This window comes from Somniosus microcephalus, chromosome 10, assembly GCF_052327205.1.
Source record: "Somniosus microcephalus isolate GS21.2 chromosome 10, FLI_Smic_1.0, whole genome shotgun sequence".
Taxonomy (NCBI): domain Eukaryota; kingdom Metazoa; phylum Chordata; class Chondrichthyes; order Squaliformes; family Somniosidae; genus Somniosus; species Somniosus microcephalus.
Genome location: NC_140996.1, coordinates 146,862,787 through 146,883,354, shown reverse-complemented (window position 1 = coordinate 146,883,354; position 20,568 = coordinate 146,862,787). Strand labels below are relative to the sequence as shown.

Sequence of the window (20,568 nt, the reverse complement as noted above, 5' to 3'; positions counted from 1 at the left end):
ATGTGACATATAAGATGGGTGTCTTTATGGTTCAAAACTACGAGGCGTGCAACAGAAGGCTTCTTTTAATCCATGTGTGAAATCCAGAAACTAAGCTGTGTGGGGAGTTGTAGCAAAAAGGGGAAACAATTTATGAAGGTAGGTGTAGGAAATATGAACTCTAAATCCTGCACAAAGGTCACAGTATATAAGAAATATTGTATTGAAAAATTCTAATGTGGAATCTATCATTTCAAAGGCATCAGACATTAATTTTCTTAAATTGTCTTTATTTTGTCTAAAATTGCACGTAGTGTATTGAGCTGATTTTTCAAGATGGGTCGAGAAGCAAGAAGTGGAGGGGTTTAAAGAGGGAGTTCCAGAGAAAGAGATGAGGCAGCTAAAGGTTCTGCCACCACTGGTGAGGTGAAGGGACTGGGAACACACAAAAGCCCAGAGTCAAAAGGCTAAAGGATGCAGGAGGGGGTATAAAATGAGGAGGTTGCAGAAAGTTGGGTTGAGGTCGTGAAGAGATTTGAAGATACAGGTGCACTCTCCCACACTCCTTTCCCACCAGTCACGTCAATCTCTTTCTTTTATGTCTCCATCCCTATCTCTCCCCGCCCCACCTCACTGGTGTCTCCATCACTCTCCCCCCCCCCCCCAACCTCACTGATGTCTCCATCCCTATCCCCCCCCCTCACCCCACCTACCTCACTGGTGTCTCCATCCCTATCTTACACCCCTCTCCCCCCCCCCCACTGGTGCCTACACCCATCTCCCCCCCCCCACTGGTGCCTCCACCCCTCTCCCCCCCCACTGGTGTCTCCACCCCCCCACTGGTGTCTCCATCCCCCCCCCCCGCCACTGGGGTCTCCATCCCTCCCCCCCCCTGGTGTCTCCATCCCTCCCCCCCCCCCCACTGGTGTCTCCAGCCCTCCCCCCCCCACTGGTGTCTCCATCCCTCCCCCCTCCCCCACTGGTGTCTCCATCCCTCCCCCCCCCCACTGGTGTCTCCATCCCTCCCCCCCCCCACTGGTGTCTCCATCCCTCCCCCCCCACTGGTGTCTCCAACCCTCCCCCCCCCCACTGGTGTCTCCAGCCCTCCCCCCCCCCACTGGTGTCTCCAGCCCTCCCCCCCCCCACTGGTGTCTCCATCCCTCCCCCCTCCCCCACTGGTGTCTCCATCCCTCCCCTCCCCCACTGGTGTCTCCATCCCTCCCCCCCCCACTGGTGTCTCCATCCCTCCCCCCCCACTGGTGTCTCCAACCTTCCCCCCCCCCCACTGGTGTCTCCATCCCTCCCCCCCCCCACTGGTGTCTCCATCTCTCCCCCCCCCACCCCACCCCACTGGTGTCTCCATTCCCCCCCCCCCCACTGGTGTCTCCATCCCCCCCCCCCACTGGTGTCTCCATCCCTCCCTCCCTCCCCCACTGGTGTCTCCATCCCTCCCCCCCCCCCCACTGGTGTCTCCATCCCTCCCTCCCCCCCCCACTGGTGTCTCTATCCCCCCACTGGTGTCTCCATCCCTCCCCCCCCCCACTGGTGTCTCCATCCCTCCCCCCCCCACTGGTGTCTCCATCCCTCCCCCCCCCCCCCACTGGTGTCTCCATCCCTCCCCCCCCCCCACTGGTGTCTCCATCCCTCCCCCCCCCCACTGGTGTCTCCATCCCTCCCCCCCCCCCCCACTGGTGTCTCCATCCCTCCCCCCCACCGGTGTCTCCATCCCTCCCCCCCCCCCAACTGGTGTCTCCATCCCTCCCCCCCCCCCACCGGTGTCTCCATCCCTCCCCCCCCCCCCCCCCACCGGTGTCTCCATCCCCCCCCCTCCCGGTGTCTCCATCCCTCCCTCCCCCCCCCCCCCCCGGTGTCTCCATCCCTCCCTCCCCCGCCCTCCCCCGCGGTGTCTCCATCCCTCCCCCCCCCCCCCCCCGGTGTCTCCATCCCTCCCTCCCCCCCCGGTGTCTCCATCCCTCCCTCCCCCCCCCCCGGTGTCTCCATCCCTCCCTCCCCCCCCCCCGGTGTCTCCATCCATCCCTCCCCCCGGTGTCTCCATCCCTCCCCTCCCCTCCCCCCCGTGTCTCCATCCCTCCCCCCCGTGTCTCCATCCCTCCCCCCCCCGTGTCTCCATCCCTCCCCCCCCCGTGTCTCCATCCCTCCCCTCCCCCCCCCCCGTGTCTCCATCCCTCCCCCCCCCTCCCTGGTGTCTCCATCCCTCCCCCCCCGTGTCTCCATCCCTCCCCCCTCCCCCCCCGTGTCTCCATCCCTCCCCCCTCCCCCCCCGTGTCTCCATCCCTCCCCCCTCCCCCCCCCCGGTGTCTCCATCCCTCCCTCCCCCCCCGGTGTCTCCATCCCTCCCTCCCCCCCCCCCGGTGTCTCCATCCCTCCCTCCCCCCCCCCCGGTGTCTCCATCCATCCCTCCCCCCGGTGTCTCCATCCCTCCCCTCCCCCCCGTGTCTCCATCCCTCCCCCCCGTGTCTCCATCCCTCCCCCCCCCGTGTCTCCATCCCTCCCCCCCCCGTGTCTCCATCCCTCCCCTCCCCCCCCCCCGTGTCTCCATCCCTCCCCCCCCCTCCCTGGTGTCTCCATCCCTCCCCCCCCGTGTCTCCATCCCTCCCCCCTCCCCCCCCGTGTCTCCATCCCTCCCCCCTCCCCCCCCGTGTCTCCATCCCTCCCCCCTCGTGTCTCCATCCCTCCCCTCCCCCCCCCGTGTCTCCATCCCTCCCCTCCCCTCCCCCCCCCTGGTGTCTCCATCCCTCCCCTCCCCCCCCGGTGTCTCCACCCCTCCCCTCCCCCCTTGTGTCTCCACCCCTCCCCTCCCCCCTTGTGTCTCCACCCCTCCCCTCTTGTGTCTCCACCCCTCTCTCCCCTCCTCCTCCCCCCTCTCTCCCCTCCTCCTCCCCTCCTCTTCCCCCCCTCCCTCCTCTCCCCTCCCTCCCTCTCCCCCCCCTCTCCCCCCCCTCTCCTCTCCCCCCCTCCTCTCCTCTCCACCCCCCCCTCTCCACCCCTCTCCACCACCCCCCCTCTCCACCCCTCCCCCCCAAAACTGGTAGGCTTGAGGCCTTCCGTGACTGGTGAGCACCATAAGGACTGGAGTGTCCTATAGGCATTAACATTATAATGTAGCTTTAGAAGTTTCATTTTGCTTTGATGAAAGTTTCGTTTATGGTTAAGTTATTTTATCAGCTGTGCCACTTTAAAAGAAAAGGGGGATGGGCACATGTAAATCTGGCTTACTGTTGCTCACACTGGGGCAACCCAGTGCAATCATGACCAAGTTGTTGGAAAAAGCAGATACTGGTTGAGCTGTTCCGCATTTCCAGCATTTTGTGTTTTCAATTCAGATGTCCCGTGATTTTTATTTTCCTGAAAGAGAGACCACTCATTCATTCGTTTCTTCTGCTATTTGAATAAATGAGCTAAACAGACCGAAAATACATGATCTATTTTTAAAGCCCCAAGGCTGAAAGGCGCGGGTGTCAGCTCGCTGCTATTTACACAACAGCCTGGTTATATAAATGTCCCGAGAACCGGCGGCCCAATAACTGCACCAGGGGGCGAGGCGGGGCGGGGCGGGGTCCCAGACCGGCGTCAGAAGCCGAGGAGGCGGCGGCCAGAGCAGATCGGCTCAGAGCCCGGCACCGGATATTCTTGTTGTTGGGTTGGCCTCGGCAGTTCCGAGTGATGGAGGCGCCGGCCGCTCGTACCGAGATGCTGGAGCTGGCGGATGAGGCTTTCCGGGCCAAGAACTACGAGCTGGCGGCCGACATCTACGAGTGCCAGCTGCAGGAGCTGGGCCCCGAGCGGCCCCTCTACCTGAGAAAGGCCGACGCTCTGTCCCGCTGCGACCGCTTCACCGAGGCCTTCGAGGCCTACCAGAAGGCCGCGGTCCTGGAGCGGCTGCGGCCCGAGAACCTGCAGAACCTGTTGGACTGCATCGCCGCCAGCATCCGCTACAACGAGGTGCTGCTGAGCAGCAGGCCGCAAACTCTCTGCCGGCTCCGGGCCGGCGCCAGTCACCCCGGGGGTCGGGCCCCAGCTCACGGCTCCGGGGACAGTGGCGACGACGAGGAGGAAGAGGACGAAGCTCCCTCGGAGCCGCTGAGCTGCCGAGTGTGCCTGGCGCTGCTCTTCGAGCCCGTCTCGCTGCCGTGCGGACATACTTTCTGCCGGAGATGCGTGGAGAAGGAGACGGTGACCGAGTGTAGACTCTGCAAGCTCCCCATTACCGGGGTCGGGGGCGCGGCCCAAGCCGCTTCAGCCCCGGCCTCCCCCGGCACACCTTTCAGGCTCAACGTGGTTCTGTGCAACTTGTTGGAGAAATGGTTCCCGTCCGACTGCCGCGCTCAGCGACTGCAGGTGCAGGCGGGCAGGCTGGCCCGGAGCAGGGACTATTCGGCCGCCTTGGGGCTGTATAACCAGGCGCTTTCTCTGGGTAAGACGGACATGATGCAGCCGCTCGAGGGTTGAAAGATGCCAAGTTTGCTTTCTTGGCCGATTGCCGTAGGAAGGCTGACTTGGTTTTTCTTTGAGGTCAGATTAATAACGTAAAGCTGTTGTGGGGTTGTTGCGGATCTGAAGTAGGACAGTTAAAGCCTGAGTGACCTACTTCTGGTTTCGTTTACATAATATGCTTGGCCGAAAGGAGGAGGGGAAACTCGTTTTTATATAAATATATAGGAACTGGAATGGTTTGTTGCAGGAAATACTTGTTGCTGAACTCTTGCACTAATAAATAGCAATTGGGATTTTTAATGTCTTGTTATGCACCCTCTTCAGTGAGATATGAAGATGAGTCTACTAAACCCAAGTAGTTACTCTACATTTAAAGATAATTTTGTAGCGGCCGTCATTTGACTTCGCTCCTTTTTTTAAATATTGAGAATTTTCATTAAGAAAGACTTGCATTTATATAACTCCTTTCGCGACCACCGGATGTCCCAAAGCGCCTTAATGAAGTACTTTTTTGAAATGAAGTCACTGTTGCAATGTAGGAAATGAGCCAATTTACACAGAGCATGCTCCCTCAAACATAATCAAACCAGATAATCTGTTTTAGTGATGTTGATTGAGGGATAAATATCAGCCAAGACACTGGCTAACTCCCCTGCTCCTCTTTGAAATTGTGCCATGGGATCTCATCTGAAAGACAGCACCTCTGACAGTGCAGCACTCATGCACTACTGCACTGGAGTATTAGATCAGCCTAATCTTTGTGCTCAAGTGTCTGGAGTGGGACTTGCACCCACACCTTCTGACTCCAAGGTGAGCGTGCTACCCACTAAGCCACAGCTGACACTTGTTAACCCAAAAGTTTCAGTGTTACACGTTAATGCATTCTTGAAGTTGAGTGTTTGTTTTGACAATGTCTCAACCTTGTAGGAAGTTTTTTAAAAATACTATGCACAATTATAATGTCTTTAGCTAGTGAAAGATTTGGTATCTTCTAGAATGTGGTGAATCATGTGGATTGTTTTAACCTAACTGGTACATTGTGATTTGAAAACAAAACATGGTGAATTTTATTCTCCTGTAAAAGTATTGGATATATATTTTGGGTTTAATGGCACTATATTGCTTTGGTTTTGTGCGGGTGGGTTTCCCTGGCATCTGGGAACCCGGCAGCTAAAGGAAGGTGAGTACTGCTGGATCCAGGCAGTAAGTGCCTTTCCACTTACTTGCTGACACCCCCCACCCCCCCCGACCCTTCCGATTTTCCTTTCCTCCCCCCCCCCACCCCCCACTTCTGATTTCCGCGCTCCCCCCACCCCCCAATCTGCAGCTGCTGGCCCGAACACCCACTCTCCACCCCCCCCCCCCCCCCCCCTTGGTTCCACAACCCTTAATACCCTTGCCTAATAAAAATTCAACAATCTCAACTTTGAAATTTTCAATTGACCTAGCCTTTTTTTTGGGGGTGGGTGGAGTTCCAGATTTCCACTACCCTTTGTGTGCAGAAGTGCTTTCTGACCACACCCCCGAACGGCCTAGCTCTAATTTTAAGGTTGTGCCCCCTTGTTCTGGACTCCACCACTAGAAGAAATAGTTTCCCCCTCTCTACACTATCAAATCCTTTAATCATCTCAACAGAGGGGGTTGATGATGTGTACATGGACTTCCAAAAGGCATTTGATAAAGTGCCACATAATAAACTTGCCAGCAAAATTGAAGCCCATAGAATAAAAGGGACAGTGGCAGCATAGATACAAAATTGGCTAAGTGACAGGAAACAGTGGTGACCGGTTGTTTTTCAGACTGGCGGAAGGTGTTCCCCAGGGGTCGGTACTAGGACCACTGCTTTTCTTGATATATATTAATGACTTAGATTTGGGTGTACAGGGCAAAATTTGCAGATGACACAAAACTTGGAAATATAGTGAACAGTGAGGAGGAGAGTGATAGACTTCAGGAAGATGTAGACAGGCTGGTGGAATGGGTGGACACGTGGCAGATGAAATTTAATGCAGAAACATGCAAAGTGTTACATTTTGGTAGGAAGAATGAGGAGAGAATATAAACTAAAGGGTACAATTCTAAAGGTGGTGCATGAACAGAGACACCTGGGGGTATATGTGTATAAATTGCTGAATGTGGCAGGGCAGGTTGAGAAAGCGGTTAAAAACGCATACAGGATCCTGAGCTTCATAAACTGAGGCATACAGCACAAAAGCAAGGATGTTATGATGAACCTTTATAAAACACTGGTTCGGCCTCAACTGGTGTATTGTGTCCAATTCTGGGCACTGCACTTTAGGAAGGACGTGAAGGCCTTGGAGAGGGTGCAGAAAATATATTTACAAGAATGGTTCCAGGGATGAGGGACTTCAGTTATGTGGATAGATTGGAGAAGCTGGGGTTGTTCTCCTTGGAGCAGAGAAGGTTGAGAGGAGATTTGATAGAGGTGTTCAAAATCATGAAGGGGGTCTAGACAGAGTAGATAGAGAAACACTTCTTAAGAGTCGAGAACCAGAGGACACAGAATTGAGGTGATTGGCAGAAGAACCAAAGGTGCCATGAGGAAAAACTTTTTTACCCACCAGTGAGTGGTTAGGATCTGGAATGCACTGCCTGAAAGGGTGGTGGAGGCAGATTCAATTGTGGCTTTCACAAGGGAATTGGATAAGTACCTGAAGGAAAAATATTTGCAGGGCTACGGGGAAAGGGCGGGGGAGTGGGACTAGCTGAAGTGCTCTTGCAGTGAGCCGGTACGGACCGAATGGCCTCCTTCTGTAACCATTCTATGATTCTAATTAGGTCACCCCTTAATATTCAAAGGAATAAAAGCTTAGTCTAGTCAACCTGTCCTCAAATTTAACCCTTTTAGCCTTGGTATCCATACGGTAAATCTGTGCTGCACCCCATCCAAGGCCAATACATCATTCCATATTAACCTCCATCTAACACAGATTAAGTGAGTGGGCAAAACTATCATGTCCCTTTTTAAACTTTCTGCTCTCATCTACAGTACTTATTGTGCCACCTAACTTGGTGTCATCAACAAACTTAGATATATGGCTCTCTCTTCCTTCATCTGAGTAATTTATAAATATAGTAAAAAAAAAAACTGACCCCAATAAAGATCATGGGGGCCATTACTAATTATATTCTGCCAGTTTACTACGTACCCATTATCCCTACTCTCTGACTCCTACCTCCTAACCAGTTCCCTATCCAAGTCAATAGGTTGCCTCCAATTCCATACGTTCTCATTTTTGTTAAGTCTCTTATGTGGAAGCTTGTCGAATACCTTCTGGAAGTCCATATAAATAACCTCTATAGACACTCCCTTATCTACCATGTTAAATTGCATAACTTATGCTATATTTTATAAAATGTATACATTTATTCTGGAGGCTTTTTAAATAGAATTTAAAATGATGCAGGATCAAGTGTAGTGATTTTACACATGTCTAGCTTCAGTGGGAATGGGAATTCACCACTGCAGTTTTTTAATATATTTATTTTACCTTGAGTAGGAGATTCACTTAGCATTAACCCATGCTATATTTGATTTGCAAGTGACAAATGCTAATAAAAGTGCTGTCCTGCAGATCATTTTTTTATTAATGCTTAAAGGTCTATATTCCATAATGCTTTTTCTTTAGTTTCTTACTAATGCAATTCACAACTGCAGACCAGTTTGAGAGAATCCAGTGCTAGTTCTGAACATAGTCCAGTTAATCCTGATAAAGAGCACAACCAGCATTCCAGGAAATATGCTTGGTTCACTATTGTTTGTTAACTGTGGATGATAGCCAATTTGCACATATTTGTGCCACAGCCTATTTTTAAACACACATTTAAAAAGAGCTGACCAACATTTTACAAAAAAAGCAGCTAAATATTGTGGGTTTAAAAAAATAAAAAAATAAAAAATAAAAATAAATCTAGCAGTGTGTTGTCTAGATGCCCAAATTGGTAAAATTTACTTGTCTTATATCAGGTATTTTATACAATGGAAGTGTATGGTTTAATGCATTAGAATCCTGTGCATGAAGTCTGGGCATTTTATCTGAAGTTGACTATGATATATTTTTGCAACTTTAAATAACATGATGATTTACTGTTTCTCAACAATTTCTAAAGATAATTTTGGTTTATTGAATTTAAATCTGTCTTCAGTTTTTAATCCTACGAGTGCCAGCTGTTGCAACTTGGTAGTACAGGCTAGAGTGTTTTCTTCCCCAGCAGGCAGCAGTATTTTACTGAAATTCCCACTGCCAATGGTCAAATGATCAGATTTTTTTTTATTCGTTCATGGGATGTGGGCATCGCTGGCAAGGCCAGCATTTATTGCCCATCCCTAATTGCCCATGAGAAGGTGGTGGTGAGCTGCCTCCTTGAACAGCTGCAGCCTGCATGGTGAAGGTACTCCCACAGTGCTGTTAAGGAGGGAGTTACAGAATTTTGACCCAGCAATGATGAAGGAACGGCAATGTGCTTCCAAGTCAGGATGGTGTGTGACTTTAGTTGTCTATTAATACCAAGGAATGAAAAAGAGCATTTTGAATGTACAAGAAACTTGTTACCAGCTGCAAGATGTGCAAGTCAAATTCTTAAATGCTACTGAAAAAGATGATATACTCAACCATATTTAATTTTGATAAAACATTTTCTCTAAGTGAACTCTATCCTTAATATATTTCCTCAGTACCCCATGACTACTTGATGCTGTGTCACCGTGCAGAGCTATATGTAACTATAGGAAAATACGAGGAAGCACTTTGTGATGGAAATGCAGCATGTACTCTTAAACCACTAAAGACGAAGGTAATACATTGTATTGTGGAATTTTTTTTCGTCTGACTTAAGAACTTGTGTGTTTTTAAATGGCACAATTGATCCTGCTCACACCATGATTATTCAGTGTTTTTGTACCTGTTTTCCTGATAGGGGCATTTTTGGAAAGCTCAAGTGCTTGCTGAAATGGGTAGAACTGAAGAAGCTTTAAAGGAGTACTTGTACTGTATTGCTCTGAGACCAGACTGGAAATCTGTAAAACTAGAAGCACAAAAGGTAATTTATATTCATTCCTTTATACTCCTGACCAGCGTGTTCTTCAACCAAATATGTTCCCGGTTGGGCACAGGTGTGTTAACTTGCACCTGTGCTGTTCACTGGTCAGCTAGCATGAGACACGAATCCCAACCGAAATAGAATGAGACTAAAAGTGACTTCTCTTTTTTCACTTGGAGAAAAAAAGTGTTGCTATATGGTCCATCTAGCTGCTCGGCTAAGAATTGCTAACTCGCCCATATGACAAGTGGGTCAGTGTGATTGGCAGCCCAAAGTTTTTCAAACTTTCTACTTTTTTATTGTGCATCTTTATTGGATGATCTAAGTGTGATATTAACTTTCATTTCCATCATAGATCTTGTGTGATATGTTTTCACCTGTCTTGGAGAATATGCAGGACACTCTGCCAGCCAACATGCGATCACAATCATCTTGCATTAGACCTAAGCCTACTTTTCTCAGCACTTTTAGTTCTGCATCAGTTGCCAGAGACTGTACAGTTGCTGGGCCTTCTGAGGTATATGTTCTAACTTTTAAAAGTGTCTGAAAACATAAATATAGTTTAGTGCAATTGGGAAACTGATTAAGTTCGGACTAAACAAATAGCACTTCGTATTCTACTTGCTTCAATAAGGCCTAGGAACCTAAGATAGAACTAAATTTCTGTGATTTATTTGTTTTATTCTGGACCCAATCCAAGGTTTAGGTTGGGTAGTTTGAGCCTAGCTAGTTCTGCTTGACAATTTGAAATAGGAAACTGAAGTGTTAGATAATGTAAAATGGAAGCATCATGCTTCAGAAAGGGTTGACCCAAATAGAACATGTGGTATGTTGTACAAATGGCTAGCTGATAAAATCAACCTGAGTTTATCCTCTAGAAGCTTGTAGATTTTGAGTGGAGATGATACTTAATATAAAGCTTCTAATGTATCTGCAGAAAATCTTGGTTGGAGGGCACAGTTATTCAGTGACTTGTACATTAATGACTTAGATTTATTTGTATGAAGGAATCTTTGACTGTACTGTCAACTAACCTTTTATCTATGTTCTTAAACACGTAAATGTGTCCCCATGTGAGCTTGGATTTCAAATTGTGACATTCCTTACATTTTTTTATCCTTGGTAGGTTTTGTTCAAAATGAACAAAATTTCAGTGCAAGAGCCAAATGCATCATATCAAATACTGAAAAAGTCCAAGGCAACACTAGGTGAAACATCTGTCCTAACTGAAGCAGTTCTATCTAGTTTAACTAATGGCAGCCAAAAGAGAAAGCTATCGTGTGAGACAGAGATCGACCAGAGCTTCAAAATACCCAGAAAAATCGCCAAAAAAGGTTTGATTGATATTTTGATGTTCAATTTTTGAGAGCACTTGCCTGACCTGGTCACTAAGTTTAGTACTTAGTCCCCTACAGATAAAACAAAATGGTGGGTGGGATTCAGAAGCTTTTCTGGGGATTTGTGAAGCTGTTTACAGGGTAGGCCGCGGTGGGCAATTATTTGGGCTGGAGGGCCACTTAAGTTTTGGTGAGCTGTTGAGGGCTGCACACCAACGTTCCGCTAAGCAGCGCATCTGCACAGCGGTCTGGATGTCCCACTCAGTGGCTTTTAATTGGAAAAACGTGCATGCGCAGAAATTTGAATGGGCCGCGCAGCCCGTTAAAGGAGCTGCACATCCAAAACAATTAGCGGGAACATTGCCGTGCACGCACATAATGAATTGTGTTAATAGCTACGATTAAAATTTATTACAGCATTTATTGTATAAAAAACCCTTCGTCATTTCCATATACACTCATTAACATGCTAACGGACATGATGCCCAAAACCTATCTTGGCCATTGATATGCCATAATTAAAACTGGTTACTTGACAAGATTGGCCATGATCGTATTGAATGGTGGAGCAGGCTCAAGGGGCCATATGACTGACCACCTCATATTTCTTGTTATAAATGCCAGCATAGAACAGTTGAGCCAAGTGGCTGGTTTCTGTGCTATACATTCTATGCAAGCAAAAAATATTTACCCCACTTGCTTCTGTTGAAACTTGACTATAAGCAGCTGGTGCTGAAACTTGTCATTCACTAGCACGAAAGATGTTAACATCACCTGGCCTTTCACACAAGATGTGTAGTCAAGATGAAAGCTTGGATTAGAGTACAGCCCACCGACCACAGTCCATTAGCCACAGTGATTCCTGAATGTGCTTGATTCTGAGCATATTCCAGAATGTTTAGTTTATTGTTTGCGCTATCACTTTGCAAAATCCTAGTAGATTTTTTTTTTCCTCTTGCAAAATTTCACCCTAGCCAATTAGTGATTAATTGACAAAAAAATAAGTTTGATTATTATATGGGTGAACTGTTGCGGGAAATGATTCAACTGATCGAACATGAACAGAGAATTTGTCACGTTAGTAAATATCAGTATGAGTTTACAAAATTAGGGAACAATAGTTGTGCAATTAGTAAATTAATGAGCACAACTTAAATTGCTCACCAATTGCTTGATGAACAGGGTGTGTGTTAAGGTAGTAAATAAATAGTCTGAGCAGTAAATTAGTTGAACACTAGTTAAAAATTTGGGCTGTTAATAGCTGTAATTAGTACAGTAATTAACAATTAAATTGCTCACCAATGACCTAACTAGCAGTTAGTAAATTAGTTAACAGATGTATTCACTAACCTACTAATTATCAGTTAGTATAACTTTCTAATTCAGTTAGTATAAATAATCAGTGTTAAATAAATTTGAGGTAATTAAAATGCTAGTTAGTAACCACATCATGGTTAGTTGACCGGAGGAGGTGGACCTGTGGGAGCAGCAGTGGGACCTGAGAAGGCGGAGCGGCCATAAAGGAGTGCGGCAGAGGAGGTCCGACACCAGAGTGCTGCGAGTTGGGAAAGAGTCAGAGTGGGAGCAGTCAAACAACAGCAACTGCGAACAGCTAAAGTGATGTCACAACCAGGGAAGGAGCTGATTGGTAAGTAGGATCTGGTGAGTATTTCTACAGTCCAGGTGTTGAAGTAAAAATAAGGTCTCTAGTTTAGAGTAAGTAGTGTTTAAAGGGAAGTAAGGTCCCTAGTGTATTTAATCTTTAATTTAAAGGAAGTAAAGGGAATACATTCAGGGCAGCTCGGCAGCGTGGTGCTCCTCCTGTGCTATGTGGGAAGTCGGGGACACTTTCGGTGTGCAGGGCGAACACGTGCAGGAAATGTCTCCAGCTGCAGCTACTCGAAATCCGCATTTCGGTTCTGGAGCTGCGGCTGGAGTCACTGTGGTGCATCTGCGAAGCTGAGATCTTCATGGATAGCTCGTTTAACGAGGTGGTCACACCACAGGTGAAGAGTGCGCAGGCAAACAGGGAATGGGTGACTGCCAGACAAAGTAAAAGAACTAGGAAGGTAGTGCAGGAGTCCCCTGGGTCCATCTCCCCCTCCAACAGATTTTCCGTTTTGGATACTGCTGGGGGAGATGGTTTCTCGGGAATGCAGCAAGAGCCAAGTCTGTGGCACTACGAGTGGCTCAGCTGCACAGAAGGGGAAGAAAGAGTGGGAGAGCAATAGTGATGGCGGATTCTATTGTAAGGGGAGCAGATAGACGTTTCTGTGGCTGCAGACGTGACACCAGGATGGTATGTTGCCTCCCTGGTGCCAGTGTCGAGGATGTCACTGAACGGCTGCGGGACTTTCTGAAGGGGGAGGGTGAATAGTCAGGTCGTGGTTCCCATTGGTACCAACGACATGGGTAGAAAGAGGGATGAGGTCCTGCAACAAGAATTTAGGAAGCTAGGTAGCAAATTTAAAAAGCAGGACCTCCGGTTATAATCTCTGGATTACGCCCGGTGCCACGTGCTAGTGAGTATAGGAATGGGAGGATAGAGCAGATGAATGCGTAGCTAAAGAGTTTGTGCAGGAGGGAGGGCTTTAGTTTCTTGGATCACTGGGTCTGTTTCTGGGGAAGGTGGGACCTGTACAAGTCTTGACAGGTTGCACCGGAACGGGGCCAACATCCTTGCGGGGAGGTTTGCTAGTGCTGTTGGGGGTGTTTAAACAAAATTGGCAGGGGGATGGGATACGTAAACATATAGAAACATAGAAGATAGGAGCAGGAGTAGGCCATTTGGCCCCTCGAGCCTACTCTGCCATTCAATGAGATCATGGCTGATCATCCAAAGTCAGTACCCTGTCCCTGCTTTCTCCCCATATCCCTTGATCCCTTTAGCCGTAAGAAATATATCTAACTCCTTCTTGAATATATTTAATGAATTGGCCTCGACAGACGTCTGTGGTAGAGAATTCCACAGGGTCACCACTCTCTGGGTGAAGAAATTCCTCCTCATCTGAATATTTTGCATCTGTGCTCACTATGGAGAAGGACGATGCAGGCATAGAAATCAGGCAGGGGGATTGTGATACACTTGAACAAATTAGTATTGAGAGGGAGGAGGTACTAGCGGTTTTAGTGGGCTTAAAAGTGGCTAAATCCCCAGGCCCAGACGGGATGTATCCCAGGCTGCTGTGTGAGGCAAGGGAGGAGATTGCAGGGGCTCTGACACAAATTTTCAGAACCTCTCTGGCCACAGGGGAGGTGCCAGAGGACTAGAGAACAGCTAACGTAGTGCCATTATTCAAGAAGGGTAGTAGGAATAAACCAGGGCATTACAGGCCAGTGAGACTAACATCAGTGGTAGGGAAATTATTGGAAAAAATTCTGAGGGACAGAAATAGTCTCCACTTGGAGAGGCAAGGATAGTCAGCATGGCTTTGACGGGGAGATCATGTCTTACCAATTTGATTGAATTTTTTGAGGGGGTGACTAGGTGTATGGATGAGGGTAGTGCAGTTGATGTAGTCTACATGGACTTCAGTAAGGCTTTTGACAAAGTCCCACATGGGAGACTGGTCAAGAAGGTAAGAGCTCATGGGATCCAGGGCAATTTGGCACAGTGGATCCAAAATTGGTCGAAGGGTGTTTTTGTGACTGGAAGCCTGTGTACAGGACAATATAGATGGGTTGGTCAGATGGGCAGAACAGTGGCAAATGGAATTTAACCCTGAAAAGTGTGAGGTGATGCATTTTGGGAGGACTAACAACACAAGGGAGTACACAATGAATGGTAGGATCCTAGGAAGGACAGAGGATCAGAGGGACCTTGGTGTGCATGTACATAAATCCCTGAAGGCAGCAGGACAGGTAGATAAGGTGGTTAAAAAGACACATGGGATACTTGCCTTCATTAGCTGAGGCATAGAATGTAAGCGCAGGGAAGTTATGATGGAGCTGTACAAAATGTTAGTTAGGCCACAGCTGGAATACTGTGTGCGGTTCTGGTCGCCACACTATAGGAAGGATATGATTGCATTGGAGATGGTGCAGAGGAGATTCACCAGGATGTTACTTGGGCTGGAGCGCTTCAGCTATGAAGAGAGACTGGACAGGCTAGGGTTGTTTTCCTTAGAGCAGAGAAGGCTGAGGGGGGACCTTATTGAGGTGTACAAAATTATGAGGGGCATAGATAGGGTAGATAGAAAGGAACTTTTTCCCTTGGTAGAGGGGCCAATAACCAGAGGGCATAATTTCAAGGTAAAGGGCAGGATGTTTAGAGGGGGTTTGAGGAAAAACTTTTTCACCCAGAGGGTGGTTGGAATCTGGAACTCACTGCCTGAAAGGGTGGTAGAGCCAGGAACTCTCAACATTCAAGAAGCATTTAGATGAGCACTTGAAACACCATAGCATACAAGGCTACGGACCAAGTGCTGGAAAATGGGATTAGAATAGATGGGGCTTGATGGCTGGTGTGGACACGATGGGCCGAAGGGCCTCTTTCTGTGCTGTATAACTCTGACTATGACATCAGTTTTGCATTAATTAGTTAGGTGGTAGTTAATAACTGGTGCAAAGGTATCATCCATTAGGCGCCCCATCACTGGGCTGGGGGGGTGGATGGGCCTGTGCCCTCCCCACTGCTGTACTCCCCACTCTCCACCGGTTATGGGGCTGTGCTCCTGTCATTAAAAGGCCACTCCGTGTGACAAATTTACATGGGTGTTTTCCATGATAATTGTAAATATTGGAATTTATAATTGACTGTGATATAAACATGACAAGAATTCAAGTGGAGCAGACATGAAATGCATACAGATCCAAGATTTTAAAATATTTATTGATGATCTCATCTTTCAATTTGTCAAGGTGAACTGAAGGAACATTTTGTAACTCTTGAACTGGTCAAAATTTAGTCTCGCTAAAAGTGAAACCACTAGAAGGAAGCTACTAATTTTGTTGTGTATTTACAGTGGTTTAAAAAAAATACTTTTTTTCCCCTCTTAAACCAGATGAATTTGTACCATTGACATTTGACAATTTTAAAGCATCAAGAGCGATTCCCAGTGAACTTGTGGAGCCATTCGATTTTGAATGCTCTCTTTGTATGAGGTATTTAGTTTTTAAATATATTTTCCAAATGGGTCTACAATAAGTTGATCAGAAATGATCTGTGTACACTACATAAAATGTAGAATTTATAATTTGATTTTAAATCATTCCTCAATTTACAGACTGCATGGACTACCTTTGTGACTCAGTGCTAGAATATGTTCTGTTTGACCAGTAGCCATAAATCCATTAAGTGGCTTTTTCAAGAAGACCTGAAGAGCTAAGAGTAGAGTGTATATTTTAAAATGAGCATAGAAACATACATAGAAAAATAGGAGCAGGAGTAGGCACTTCGAGCCTGCTCCGCCATTCAATATGATCATGGCTGATCCTCTATCTCAATACCATATTCCTGCTCTCTCCCCATACCCCTTGATGGCTTTTGTGTCTAGAAATCTATCTATCAAATATATTCAGTGGCTTGGCCTCTACAGCCTTCTGTGGTAGAGAATTCCACAGATTCACCACCCTCCTGAGTGAAGAAATTTCTCCTCATCTCAGTCCTAAATGTCCTACCCTGTATCCTGAGACACTGACCCCTCGTTCTAGACCCCCCAGCCAGGGGAAACATCCAGTCTGTCTAGCCCTGTCAGAATTTTATACGTTTCGATGAGATCCCCTCTCATTCTTCTAAACTCTAGTGAATACAGGCCTAGTCGTCCCAATCTGTTCTCATATGACAGTCCTGCCATCCCAGGAATCAGTCTGGTGAACCTTCGCTGCACTCCCTCTATGGCAAGTATATCCTTTCTTGGGTAAGGAGACCAAAACTGCACACAGTACTCCAGGTGTGGTCTCACCAAGGCTCTGTATAACTAGTAAGACATCCTTGCTCCTGTACTCAAATCCTCTTGCATTGAAGGCCAACATACCATTTGCCTTCCTAACTGCTTGCCGCACCTGCATGTTTGCTTTCAGTGACTGGCGTACAAGGACACCCAGCTCCCTTTGTACATCAACATTTCCCAATCTATCACCATTTAAATAATACTCTGCCTTTCTGTTTTTCCTACCGAAGTGGATAACTTTGCATTTATCCACGTTATGCTGCATCTGCCATGTAATTGCCCACTCACTCAACTTGTCTAAATCGCCTTTAAGCCTCTTTGCATCCTCCTCACAACTCTCAATCTCGCCTAGTTTCATGTCGTCAGCAAACTTGGAAATATTACATTTGGTTCCCTCATTCAAATCATTGATATATTGTGAATAGCTGGGGCCCAAGCACTGATTTCTGCAGTACCCCACTAGCCACCACCTGCCACCCCAAAAAATACCTATTTATTCCTTCAATCCATGCCAGTATATTGCCCTCAATCCCATGTGTTTTAATTTTGCACACTAACTTCTTTTATGTGGGACTTTATCAAAAGCCTTCTGAAAATCCAAATACACCACATCCACTGGTTCTCCTTTATCTATTCTACCAGTTACATCCTCAAACTCCAGTAGGTTTGTCAAACACTTTCCCTTTCATAAATCCATGTTGACTTTGTCTAATCCTGTTGATATTTTCTAAGTGTCCTGTTATCACATCCTTTTATAATAGATTTTCCCAACTACTGATAGGCTAACTGGTCTGTAGTTCCCTGTTTTCTCTCCCTTTAAATAGTGGGGTTGCATTTGCCACCCTCCAATCTGCAGGAACTGTTCCATAATCAATAGAACATAAATTAAAAAAATCCAAGTTTAAAGGCTGCTTTAGTAATATAAAATGTTAAAAGTTAAGCAGGACCAATACTTCAGTGAATGAGGAGAGATGATCTTTTACTGGACATTGTTTTTCAGGAACTAATTTACATTAAAAGAGCTGCCTGCTGGAGATTTGGTATATTGGAATATCCTGCTCCTGACATTCAACTGATTTTAGCCTTCAGTTGGCTGTCAAACTAAGCAAGGAGCAGCATCCTTCTTGGATTGAATGTTAGTCCCAACACACTAACGAGTTGTAATTTTGAAAGAACAGGCTGAAAATGCAAAACTAGTCTCAGTATTTGTAAAGAGGAAAAATTCAGGTTAATGTTTCATGTAAACTCATTAAATGTCAGTTCTGATGAAGGGTCTATACCAAACACCAACCTGTCTTTTCCTGTTTACAGACTCTAACCAGCAAGTTGCACCTTAATTTATGTGGACCTTCCCATCAGCAAGTCACGCCGAGATTGCACGTGGATCTCATTAGCGTAAATACTGGCGCAATACAGCCCAGGACCCCAAGTCTTGCTCCCTTTGTTACTTATAACCTACACCCACTCATGTATTTCATGCCCTCAAATGTGTAGTTGTCTTATTAAAGACCATTTGCCAATTGTGCCCACTTCCCCAATATATCAAACTCTATTTGTAATCTGTTGCCCTCAGGTCTTGATTTTGCTACACAATTTGGTGTTGGCAAATTTAATTACCGTGCTGCCAATGTAGCCTTTCAGATCATTAAATAATAGAATGGAAGCTAATGCTGGGACCCTGGCACACCCCAACTATGACTGGATACCCCATTGCTTGCAGCTAATTCACTATCCACCATTTCATTTCACAATCTTGAATCCTGAAGAAGAGAAGCAGAAGTTGCCCCATTTAAGAAGTGAGAATTTATCTCCACCTAGAGTGCAAAAAGATTGTATGTGCAGACAGCAATGCACACTCTGTCTGCATGGTTAAGCTTTCCTCGCAGCATGACTGGCCATAGTAGCGTTAGATCACGCAAGAATATGATGTAGCTTTATTTTCTGTAATTTATTTGTAGCTTGAGCTCTTAAAGTAATGGAACATTTTACACCTGCATAAAATTGCAGTTTTTAAAAGGGTTTTCTTCCACAGGTTGTTCTATGAACCTGTTACCACTTCTTGTGGGCACACCTTCTGTTTGAAGTGTCTGGAACGCTGTTTGGATCATAATTCTAGCTGCCCACTCTGTAAAGAAAATGTAGCGGAGGTTAGTACTGTTAGTGCAATGCTTCTTAGTGTGTTTTAAAATAAATAATTGTACTGTACTGATTGTAGTTCCACTAATTTTCATAAAAGGAGTGAAATAATTCAATTGTCTGGTATTTTTACCACTGTGTATAAATTCTAGCATCTAGTGGAAGTAAAGCACTGCTTGCAGGCAAGTTAATTATTGCAAGGACTTTAAGCATAGACAACTGGCTCACCTTTAGACTGGCAAAAGAAATGTCCTTGGCAGACATGTTGGGGTTGGAGAAAAAAAATGAATGAATCTGTTGACCTCCGTTCTTAAAGTGTAATCATTTGCAATAATTAATCTTTTCGTTAATGGTGACAACTTCAGCTGCTTTTACACCAATAAGCATACTGTTAATGGCAGATGTGCAGTTCTCCCATATTTTCCTTGCATTTTCTTATAAAGCTAGGGATCGCCACAGACCCAACAGCATTGGAGTCCCACATTTGCATGTAATCACTTGAGATGTTATTGGTTTTTTCACTTGCCTGCAAATACACAGATCTTGAGTAGGAGTGATGGTGGGAGCAAAGGCAAATTGTGATTGTGAGGTGGTCACAGGTTTCCATTTGCGTGCCACTCTTCTGGGATTGGTACTATACCCATAAAAGTGCTTTAGACTTGGTTGTGCATTTGTTTGCTTTGTAACAGCCTAAAAGGATAGTTAACTTGGTCTCGGTCCATCACTCTGCCTTGAAGGGCATCAGATGTTTGGAAGCCTGAAGCGATCCATGTAACTTGAAGTGTGTCCATGGCAAGTATTTTGGGATGGGGAAATAGAAGGAATTGTCTTTGAGGCTATAGGCTTCAGCTCTTAACATGCTGATCCTTGCAATAATTAACTTGGCTGTTAATATTCTTTATCTTTAGTTTTTATATGCACTTATGTTCTGATTTATTAAAGACAAAAATATCACTGATATTAAGAATATTCCAGTGATCATGCAAAGCACAAAATGGCATTTAAGATATTGAATGTTTTCAAAGCTGCTTTCAGGGTTAAGTTCAAAAACATGTTTATCTATCCAATTAGATTTACTAGTGTGCTGTAACTTTGCTTTTCATTTGCTGCAGTATTTGGTAACGAGGGCTTTCAGTAAGACATTCTTGACCGAAGAACTGATTATTAGATACCTGCCTGAAGCATTAAATGACAGGAGGAAGCTTCATGAAGAAGAAATGAAGGAACTGTCCAAGTATGTGAAACTTAATATCTGGTTTTAAAGGTTAGGTTAAAGAATTAAATTGTATTATCCTTGCCCTCACATGGTGAGTTTAAAAATATTAATGGCCTGGAACTTCCTAAAAACTTGTGCAGTGGTAATGGTGCATCTATGGCGCATGCCATTTATAGCGTAAATCATAGAATAGTACCGAAGGAGGCCTTTCTGTCCATAGTGTCTGTGCTGGCTCTTACGAAGAGCAATCCAATTAATCCTACTACCCTGCTCTTTCCCCATATCCCTGCAATTTTTTCTCCAAGTATTTATCTAATTCCCTTTTGAATACTATAGAAGCTGTATCTACTACCCTACTATTGAAGCTGTATCTACTACCCTATCAGGCAGTGCATTCCAAATCCTAACCAGTTGTTGCATAAAAATGCTTTTCCTCATATCCCCTCTGGTTCTTTTGCCAATCACCTTAAATCTGTGCCGCCTTATTGTCGAC

At 46.1% G+C, this 20,568-nt stretch overlaps 1 protein-coding gene across 1 annotated transcript in view; it reads left to right on the top strand.

Annotated features, from left to right (window-relative positions):
* The first annotated feature begins 3,533 nt into the window (after positions 1-3,533).
* LOC147111736 (LON peptidase N-terminal domain and RING finger protein 2-like) overlaps positions 3,534-20,568 on the top strand; it is a 36,613-nt gene continuing 19,578 nt past the window's right edge. Inside the window, exons 1-8 of the mRNA XM_085998923.1 lie at positions 3,534-4,414; positions 9,131-9,249; positions 9,373-9,495; positions 9,851-10,012; positions 10,622-10,829; positions 15,836-15,935; positions 18,756-18,870; positions 19,972-20,093. Coding sequence (XP_085855049.1) covers positions 3,664-4,414; positions 9,131-9,249; positions 9,373-9,495; positions 9,851-10,012; positions 10,622-10,829; positions 15,836-15,935; positions 18,756-18,870; positions 19,972-20,093 — 1,700 coding nt within the window. The 5' untranslated portion in view covers positions 3,534-3,663. The remainder of the gene's footprint in view (positions 4,415-9,130; positions 9,250-9,372; positions 9,496-9,850; positions 10,013-10,621; positions 10,830-15,835; positions 15,936-18,755; positions 18,871-19,971; positions 20,094-20,568) is intronic.